Source organism: Ranitomeya variabilis, chromosome 2 (genome assembly GCF_051348905.1).
Source record: "Ranitomeya variabilis isolate aRanVar5 chromosome 2, aRanVar5.hap1, whole genome shotgun sequence".
Classification (NCBI taxonomy): Eukaryota; Metazoa; Chordata; class Amphibia; order Anura; family Dendrobatidae; genus Ranitomeya; species Ranitomeya variabilis.
The window spans coordinates 969,091,076-969,101,904 of NC_135233.1; the positions used below are offsets into that span (position 1 = coordinate 969,091,076).

General features: G+C 40.4%; 1 protein-coding gene across 1 annotated transcript in view; it reads left to right on the plus strand.

The window, feature by feature from the left end:
* AGTR1 (angiotensin II receptor type 1) overlaps positions 1-10,271 on the plus strand; it is a 140,664-nt gene extending 130,393 nt beyond the window's left edge. The window contains exon 3 of the mRNA XM_077290822.1: positions 7,321-10,271. Within this exon, the coding sequence (XP_077146937.1) occupies positions 7,365-8,450 (1,086 nt within the window). The 5' untranslated portion in view covers positions 7,321-7,364 and the 3' untranslated portion in view covers positions 8,451-10,271. The remainder of the gene's footprint in view (positions 1-7,320) is intronic.
* The last annotated feature ends 558 nt before the right edge of the window (positions 10,272-10,829 follow it).

Below are 10,829 nucleotides of genomic sequence, written 5' to 3' on the forward strand. Positions count from 1 at the left end.
ACTAGGGGTAGGGTTAGGGTTAGGGGTAGGGTTAGGGTTACGGGTAGGGTTAGGGTTAGGGGTAGGGTTAAGGCATGTGCACACAGAGCGGATCGGCCGCGGATCCGCAGCGGATCAGCAGCAGATCCGCAGCGGATCGGCCGCGAATCCGCAGCGGATCGGCAGCGGATCGGCAGCGGATCGGCAGCGGATCGGCCGCGGATACGCAGCGGATTGGCCGCTGTGAATTCGAAGCAGTTTTCCATCAGGTTTACAGTACCATGTACACCTAAGGAAAACCAAATCCGCTGTGCCCATGGTGCGGAAAATTCCGTGCAGAAACGCTGCGTTGTATTTTCCGCAGCATGTCAATTCTTTGTGCGGATTCCGCAGCGTTTTACACCTGTTCTTCAGGTGAAATCCGCACAAAAAAACACTGGAAATCTGCTGTAAATCCGCAGGTAAAATGCAGTGCCTTTTACCTGCAGATTTTTCAAAAATCGTGCGGAAAAATCTCACATGAATCCGCAACGTGGGCACATAGCCTTAGGGTTAGGGTTGGAATTAGAGTTAGGGTTGGAATTAGGGCTAGGGTTTGAAATAGGGTTAAGATTAGGCTTGTGGTTAGGGTTACGGATAGGGTTAGGGGTGTGTTGGGGTTACAGTTGTGGTTAGGGTTGGGATTAGGGTTACGGTTGGGATTAGGGTTAGGATTAGGGTTAGGGTTGGAATTAGGGTTACGGGTGTGTTGTGGTTAGGGGTGTGTTGGGGTTAGTGTTGAAGTTAGAATTGAGGGGATTCCACTGTTTGGGCACATCAGGGGTCTCCAAACGCAACATGGCGCCACCATTGATTCCAGCCAATCTTGCGTTCAAAAAGTCAAATGGTGCTCCCGCCCTTCCAAGCCCCGACGTGCACCCAAACAGTGGTTTACCCCCACATTTGGGGTACCAGCGTACTCAGGACAAACTGGGCAACAACTGTTGGGGTCCAATTTCTCCTGTTACCCTTGCAAAAATAAAAAATTACTTGCTAAAACATAATTTTTAGGAAAGAACAATTATTTTTTATTTTCACGGCTCTGCGTTATAAACTTCTGTGAAGCACTTGGGGGTTGAAAAAGCTCACCACCACACATCTAGATAAGTTCCTTCGGGGGTCTAGTTTCCAAAATGGGGTCACTTGTGGGGTGTTTCTACTGTTTAGGCACATCAGGGGCTCTGCAAATGCAATGTGACGCCCGCAGACCATTCCATCAAAGTCTGCATTTCAAATGTCACTACTTCCCTTCCGAGCCCTGACGTGTGCCCAAACAGTGGTTTACCCCCACATATGGGGTATCAGCGTACTCACAACAAACTGGGCAACAAATATTAGGGTCCAAATTCTTCTGTTACCCTTGTGAAAATAAAAAATTGCTTGCTAAAACATCTTTTTTGAGGAAAGAAAAATGATTTTTTATTTTCACGGCTCTGCGTTGTAAACTTCTGTGAAGCACTTGGGGGTTGAACGTGCTCACCACACATCTAGATAAGTTCCATGGGGGGTCTAGTTTCCAAAATGGGGTCAATTGTGGGGGGTTTCTACTGTTTAGGCATATCAGGGGCTCTGCAAACGTAACATGATGCCCGCAGACCATTCCATCAAAGTCTGCATTCCAAAACGTCACTACTTCCCTTCCGAGCCCCGGCATGTGCCCAAACAGTGGTTTACCCCCACATATGGGGTATCAGCGTACTCAGGAGAAACTGGACAACAACTTTTGGGGTCCAATTTCTCCTGTTACTCTTGCAAAAATAAAAAAATTCTGGGCTAAAAAATATTTTTGAGGAAAGGAAACACATTTTTTATTTTCACGGCTCTGCGTTATAAACTTCTGTGAAGCACTTGGGGGTTCAAAGTGCTCACTACACATCTAGATAAGTTCCCTTGGGCGTCTAGTTTCCAAAATGGAGTCAATTGTGGGGAGTTCCTTACTGTTTAGGCACATCAGGGGCTCTGCAAACGCAACCTGACGCCCGCAAAGCATTCCATTAAAGTCTGCATTTCAAAACGTCACTACTTCCCTTCCGAACCCCGACATGTGCCAAAACAGTGGTTTACCCCCACATATGGGGTATCAGCGTACTCAGGAGAAACTGGACAACAACTTTTGGGGTCCAATTTCTCCTGTTACTCTTGGGAAAATAAAAAATTGTGGGCTAAAAAATCATTTTTGAGAAAAGAAAAATTATTTTTTATTTTCATGGCTCTGCGTTATAAACTTCTGTGAAGCACTTGGGGGTTCAAAGTGCTCACCACACATCTAGATTAGTTCATTGGGAGGTCTAGTTTCCAAAATGGGGTCACTTGTGCGGGAGCTCCAATGTTTAGGCACACAGGGGCTCTCCAAACGCGACATGGTGTCCGCTAATGATTGGAGCTAATTTTCCATTCAAAAAGGCCAAATGGCGTGCCTTCCCTTCCGAGCCCTGCCGTGCGCCCAAACAGTGGTTTACCCCCACATATCGGGTATCATCGTACTCAGGACAAACTGGACAACAACATTTGGGGTCCAATTTCTCCTATTACCCTTGGGAAAATAAAAAATTCTGGGCTAAAAATCATTTTTGAGGAAAGAAAAATTATTTTTTTATTTTCACGGCTCTGCGTTATAAACTTCTGTGAAGCACCTGGGGGTTATAAGTGCTCACTATGCATCTAGATAAATTCCTTGGGGGGTCTAGTTTCCAAAATGGGGTCACTTGTAGGGGAGCTCCAATGTTTAGGCACACAGGGGCTCTCCAAACGCGACATGGTGTCCGCTAACGATTGGAGCTAATTTTCCATTCAAAAAGTCAAATGGCACGCCTCCCCTTCCGAGCCTTGCCGTGCACCCAAACAGTGGTTTACCCCCACATATGAGGTATCGGCATACTCAGGAGAAATTGCCCAACAAATTTTAGGATCCATTTTATCCTGTTGCCCATGTGAAAATGAAAGAATTGAGGCTAAAAGAAATTTTGTGTGAAAAAAAAGTACTTTTTCATTTTTGCGGATCAATTTGTGAAGCACCTGGGGGTTTAAAGTGCTCACTATGCCTCTAGATGAGTTCCTTGGGGGGTCTAGTTTCCAAAATGGGGTCACTTGTGGAGGAGCTCCAATGTTTAGGCACACAGGGGCTTTCCAAACGCGACATGGTGTCCGCTAACGATGGAGATAATTTTTCATTCAAAAAGTCAAATGGCGCTCCTTCCCTTCCGAGCCTTACCATGTGCCCAAAAAGTGGTTTACCCCCACATGTGAGGTATTGGTGTACTCAGGAGAAATTGCCCAACAAAATTTAGGATCCATTTTATCCTGTTGCCCATGTGAAAATGAAAAAATTGAGGCTAAAATAATGTTTTTGTGAAAAAAAAGTACTTTTTCATTTTTACGGATCAATTTGTGAAGCACCTGGGGGTTTAAAGTGCTGACTTTGCTTCTAGATAAGTTCCTTGGGGGGTCTAGTTTCCAAAATGTGGTCACTTGTGGGGGAGCTCCAATGTTTAGGCACACGGGGGCTCTCCAAACGCGACATGGTGTCCGCTAAAGATTGGAGCCAATTTTTCATTCAAAAAGTCAAATGGCGCTCCTTCCCTTCCGAGCCCTGCCGTGCGCCCAAACAGTGGTTTACCCCCACATATGAGGTATCAGCGTACTCAGGACAAATTGGACAACAACGTCCCTGGTCCAGTTTCTCCTTTAACCCTTGGGAAAATAAAAAAATTGTTGCTAAAAGATCATTTTTGTGACTAAAAAGTTAAATGTTCATTTTTTACTTCCATGTTGCTTCTGCTGCTGTGAAACACCTGAAGGGTTAATAAACTTCTTGAATGTGGTTTTGAGCACCTTGAGGGGTGCAGTTTTTAGAATGGTGTCACTTTTGGGTATTTTCAGCCATATAGAACCCTCAAACTGACTTCAAATGTGAGGTGGTCCCTAAAAAAAATGGTTTTGTAAATTTTGTTGTAAAAATGAGAAATCACTGGTCAAATTTTAACCCTTATAACTTCCTAGCAAAAAAAAAAATTGTTTCCAAAATTGTGCTGATGTAAAGTAGACATGTGGGAAACGTTATTTATTAACTATTTTGTGTCACATAACTCTCTGGTTTAACAGAATAAAAATTCAAAATGTGAAAATTGCAAAATTTTCAAAATTTTCGCCAAATTTCCGTTTTTTTCACAAATAAACTCAGAAATTGTCGACCTAAATTTACCACTAACATAAAGCCCAATATGTCACGAAAAAAACAATCTCAGAATCGCTAGGATCCGTTGAAGCGTTCCTGAGTTATTACCTCATAAAGGGACACTGGTCAGAATTGCAAAAAACGGCAAGGTCATTAAGGCCAAAATAGGCTGGGTCATGAAGGGGTTAATGATCAAATTATATTTGATAACTTCATTCACTAGTTACATGTAAAGAATACGTTTTGCCAGGTGTTTCAACAACATCAGATTCTCAAGCAGAGATCTGGAAACTGGAGACCTGTTCTTTTCGGCTGCTCTATAATTAGTATCTTTGAGCACTGGTAAGATAAAGCTGAAAAATCAGCAGTGTTTTGTGGGTCATTGGCTACAGGAATATAGTTATGGATATAATTATCGTAAATATAACCAGCATGGCAGGTTGTAGAGCAAGAATTATTGCCAAACACAAAAGAGCAGCTTCAGAAATTAAGATTATTCATCTTTGCTCCAATATTAAATGACAATCACATTAACATAAAGCATCCTGTTTCTCAGCCTCTTGACTTAATATAATAGACAATTATCTCTTTACAATATTGCGCATTGAATATAAGTGTCTACCTAAATGAAAATGAAATTAAAGATTCATTTACTTGAGTACTATAGTTCATATTACAGGATGATGTTCATTTAGTTACAGTACCGCCATCTCTTTAGAGACATCAGGGGTTATTCGCAAATGGAGAATATTAGCACAAACATTTGTTTCTGGACGCAGACTGGAATAATAATAATGACCCCTCCATCATAGCTCTCTAGAAAATTACTCATTGGTGTACCAATCTACCAGCAATAGTGGACCAAAAATTTGCACCAGGTTCATATGGATATGTCCCAATGCTGAAGCCAGAGAGTGAACCATATTTATAGACCATAAAGACTTGACATGAAACGGATTGTCAAGTCCAATGTCACTTGGCCTGATGGACAAATAATAATTTGTACAACGCAGCTATGAATGTGTTAAAGGTGATATGTGTTGCCAGTTCTTCAAGTTACACCTCTACGAAATATGATCACACTGGGTCTTGTAGGGTCACACGGCACCAGAGTGGCCACTGGTAGGCAGTCTATCTAGTTCTGCTAGGTTATTTATTTACCAGTCTCTAATGAATACTATGTAAACTCCAAATTTCAATGAATAATCTGTTAAAGAGGTATTCCAGTCGATATAAATTATTAAAATAAATTATCCACTGAATAGGAAATAATTTTTAGATTGTTGAGGGTTCCAACACTGGTTCCATCACTGGTGCCCTACTGTATATCAAAATGTTGATTTGTGTCCCACATTCTATCTGTTATTCCTGTGGCTTCAGAATTGTGGTCAGAAAGAGTTGAATGAAGCTGCTTGTCACAAATACACCAAAGTACATGACACTGATGGAGATAGCATCTAAAACATTACATAGGTAATATGTTGTGCTCTTCTCACTTCATTTCCTTAGTGTCTTATTCTTTCAATGGGTGGCTGTCCCAAGAGTGGGACCAGGGCCGGACTGGCCATTTGGCAATTCTGGCAAATGCCAGAAGGGCCTTTCTGGTCATGGGCTGCCTTGTCAGCTATGTTGTTAAAAGAATAGATGTTCTCAAGACACCCATACTGTTAAGAATTGTAATGGAGCACAAAGTCACTGACTCCGTCACTTACCCCGGGTATCATTAGAAATATTGGTCTTGTAGAAAATCTTGCTTTCCACCATCCAGAGTAATATTAGTAATATATCCCATCTGGTGCTCAGGGGCAGGGACACCATGGGCCTGTGTGATTTCAAATGCCAGGGCTGAATTTCAGCCTCGGTCCATACCTGAGTGGGACCCACATCAAACTAAAAATTAGTTGATAATTTATGTAGACTTGTCACCAAGAAGTCAAGAGTGGAAAGTTTTTTGACTTATTTTATTTCTTCTCTGACTCATCAATTTTTGTCTTTTTTATACAACTTGCCATCCAGTTCCAGAGATATGGGCTTTTTTTAATTTATTGCTAATTTTTATTGTCTTTGCCAAAGTGGTGTTGCTCACAGGATTATTTGGCTCTATTTCTTCTCGTAACTCTGAATTACTACCATGTGAGCAAAAACTCCTTGGTAAAGATTTTGAAAAAATTGTAATAAATCAAAATGCCCATATTTCTGCAACCATACAGAGGATTTTAAAAATATGGAATTATCAAGGGAGCAACAGGAAAAGAATAAGAGTAAAGTTAACAACTTTTTATGTGTTTAAAAGTCCTCTTTTTTATTTTACTCACTTTTACCCTCTTTAAATGTGTTTCCATGAAAATGTTATTATTTTTTTTTAAGACATTACACTGACAGTATTGGGCAATTTATTATCCCGGAAAATATAATGTCTTCACTGAACTTTATGGAACACTGTGGTATGTCTGTAATTTTATACAAAATAAATCCAACAATAAATACACCATACCATACTTCATTTAATACCACAGCAGTGAACTATGTTTTCCTAGAAGAATTGTATATTTCTGTAAGGCATTCTTTTTAACTATACGGTCATCCAACTTTTTCTATTCTAGCATGACATTGAAATACTGGAAGGAAAATAATACAAGAATGGATACATACCGTAGTTTGCCAAGGCATCATTAACATACATCCAGTGCATCAATGGTTACACCCGACTCTTCCAGAATCCAGATGAGAAAACACTATATGTTGTGTTTTTTTTATTTTGCCTACTAGTTTTGCAGTAGAAACTGGTGAAAAAGCCTGATAACAACTGATGTCAAAGCAACATCAGTTGGTATCGGTTACAGCACAAGAAAACTGATCCGATGGTTAAATGGAAATCTGACCTAAAACCGCACTATAAGAAGCACCAGTGGGAAGCACACACGGAGTTTACAGTTTATTAGTACAAATATGACACTTTCTATAACTTCTTGCATGTGGCTCTACTGTGCACACCTATATGTATTGTATATAACAAATTGATAGTCAAAAGAAATGTTTAGAAATGAAGATAATATACTGTACCAAGTCATTCAACTACTTATGAATCCGAAGACATTAATAATTTTGCTTTTGTGCTTATTTTTAAGGTTTAAGAGAAAAGAAGAAAACTGTAAAACGTACAAATCTCAAGATGCAGAATATTTCATCACATCAGGTGGAAGTTTCGTGCTTCACTGCAGGAAGACACAATTACATATTCATTGCTGTTCCAATAATCTACAGCACAATATTCATTATCGGAGTCTTTGGAAACAGCTTTGTTGTCATCGTGATTTACTGTTACATGAAGATGAAGACAGTGGCCAGCATCTTTCTCATGAATTTAGCTATTGCTGATTTGTGTTTTGTGATCACATTGCCATTATGGGCAGCCTACACAGCCATGCACTATAACTGGCCCTTCGGCAACTTTTTGTGCAAACTATCCGCAGCAGCAGTCACCTTTAATCTGTACACCACTGTATTTTTGCTTACTTGCCTCAGCATTGACCGATATATAGCCATTGTCCATCCAATGATATCCCGTATTCGCCGGACAATAATGGTCGGTAAGATCATTTGTATTTCCATTTGGATCATTGCATGTCTGGCAAGCCTACCTACATTCATATATCGCACAGTAGTACCCCTCAAGGACAACATCACAGTGTGTGCTTTCTTCTATCCCACCAACTCTTCAAAAACAGTTTTGACTGGGATGAACATAACAAAGAATATTCTTGGATTCTTTGTTCCCTTTTTGATCATCTTAACAAGTTACACCTTGATTTGTAAGACGCTGAAGGCCACCTTCCATGGTCAGAGGGGCAAGACCAGGAATGATGACATCTTTAAGATGATTGTGGCCATTGTTCTGGTGTTCTTCTTCTGCTGGCTTCCACATCAAGTTTTTACCTTCTTGGATATATTAATTCAGTTTCAGATAATAGAAAACTGTCAATTTGAAGACATTGTAGACACCGGAATGCCTATCACTATTTGCATCGCCTACTTCAACAGCTGTTTGAACCCTTTTTTGTATGGCTTTTTTGGGAAGAATTTCAGGAAACACTTTCTGCAGCTTCTGAAAAACATACCACCAAAACTTAGGTCACATACAAGCGTGAACACGAAGTTGAGTACACTTTCATATCGTCCATCGGAGCACCTCAATGCTTCATTGAAAAACTCGTTGCATTCCAGTGAACGTGAAGAAATACACATTAGACACATCTAAAATAGTAATTGCTACTATTAAAAGATTTTGAGTTAACACAATTGGCCTCGGAGCCTTGAAATGAATGTTCACTTTCGTCGTTTTAATCACATCTTCTGTCCAGTATCAAAAGTCTACAAAACTTACAACACATAACCAGTGGCCACTAAACTTTTGCTGTATAAAGAGATTGTATAATTTAGTATAATGGATAGTATGATAACGAGACAGACTTTTAAAATGAAGCTGTCACATTGTACATGCAGTTTCTTCTACCAGTATCATATTACATTAGATGCCGAACAGTTTAATGTATAGGTTTATGGGGAAAGAAAACATTTTAACTTGCATTTTATTCATTGAAATCCCTACTGATTTAGGCCTTAGGAGTCTAGTGGGTGGTCCTAAACAGTAACCAACAGCTATATATGTATACACATTTATCAAGGGAAGGTTGTGAATTATTGATTAGGACCACCTCCTTTATTATGAAGTCCAGACTGAGCAATGATTTAAATACATAAATGTTAGACTGAATCTTTTTCCATAAAACTGTGGATGCATTTATTTAGTTCTGGCAGCGCATAAATTGCATAGTATTATCAAGCTGACAGTTTCCCTTTAAGGGTATGTGCACACATTGCAGATTTGCCTGCGGATCTGCAGCGGATTGGCCGCTGTAGATTCGCAGCAGTTTTCCATCAGGTTTACAGTACCATGTAAACCTATGGAAAACCAAATCCGCAGTGCCCATGGTGTGGAAAATACCGCGCGGAAACGCTGCATTGTATTTTCCGTAGCATGTCAACTCTTTGTGTGGATTCCGCTGCGTTTTACACCTGTTCCTGTATAGGAATCAGCAGGTGGTAAAATGCAGGTGAAATCCGCACAAAAAACACTGGAAATCCGCTGCAAGTCCACGGGTAATCCGCAGGTAAAACGCAGTGATTTTTCAAAAACAGTGAGGAAAAATCCACACACGAATCTGCAACGTGTGCACATAGCCTAAATGGGTAGTCTGGCCTTAGGCTACATGTCTGCAGTCACTCAATGTGACTGCAGACTTTTGAAACCTCACATTGCGTGCTGTAAGGATTGTCCAGTGCCTTTGCCAGGAGTGGGCGGTCATGTAGCCACAAGCAGGCAATTTGCATACTTACAGCCACATTCCAACTAGATGTGTCCTGCATTGCTCAATAAGTTTGCATTGAGAGAGGCCATGCATGTCTAGTCAGCACTCAACTGCACGTATGCAAACTGCATACTTGCCATCACTCACCCACCGCACCCTTCACAGGAGAATCCCCACAGAGAGCAGTGACTACAATGCGAGGCTTTATAAGTCTGCAGTCACATAGAGTGACTGCAGACTTGTAGCCTAAGGCCGGACAACCCTTTTAAGAATTGTATATGTAAAACATCACAAGAAAGCCTAAATTAAGTAAAATTTATGAACAAATTGATAAACGAATGATTGAATGGAAGAACGCTCTAACAATCATTAATAACTATACCTCATTATTTGTAAAGAATGTTTCATAATATTTTATTTTTATGTAGAGATAATTTACACTATGAAATGAATATATACTGTATATGTGTGTGTATATAGAGACTATGTAAATAAGGAGTCAGTGTCACAAAATACAACCTTATTCTTAACATAATTAAGAGATTTGCAAAGATTGATGTAAAAGTGTTATGTCGTTTTAAAAATTGCAATTATAGCGTTATATTTTACACATGTGTGCGTGTAGCCTAACTAGTAATACTAATTTAGAAAGACAATACAGAAAGTGATGACATTAAAGAAGACTAATGTCGGTTGCCTTATTGTCTAAGCAAGGGACACAATTATATGGGTTAGCCAGAATTAGATAAAAAAGTATGCTTTTCCAGAAACAGCACCACTTCAGTCTAAAGGCCATGTCTGGTGTTGCAGCTCAACCTCCTTTACCTAAAGTGATGTACTGCAGTGCCACATACACCCCATACAAAAGGAGAGACAATTTAACAATATGTAGTGCAGACTTGTGAATCCTCACATTGCATGTACTGCACTCTTTGACCAATCTACAGCATCGGGAGGAATAAGTGCGTGAATGCAAGTATGTGATTTGCATAAGTGTGATCACATGCTGACTGATGGGTGCAGCTTCACTCAATGCAGGTGTATTGAGCGAGGCCAGTCTAGTTGGAACGTGGCTGGGAGTATGCATATCGCATACTTGCAGTCACATGGCAGCCTGCTCTTGGTACAGGAGAATCCTCACGGCATGCAGTGCTCACGATGTGAGAATTCGCAGCTTAAGGGTAAGTTCACACAGGGCGTTTTTGCTGCATTTTTTTCTGCAGCAAAACCTGATCATCTTGGCAGGAAAGAAGCTGCACCAAAAACAC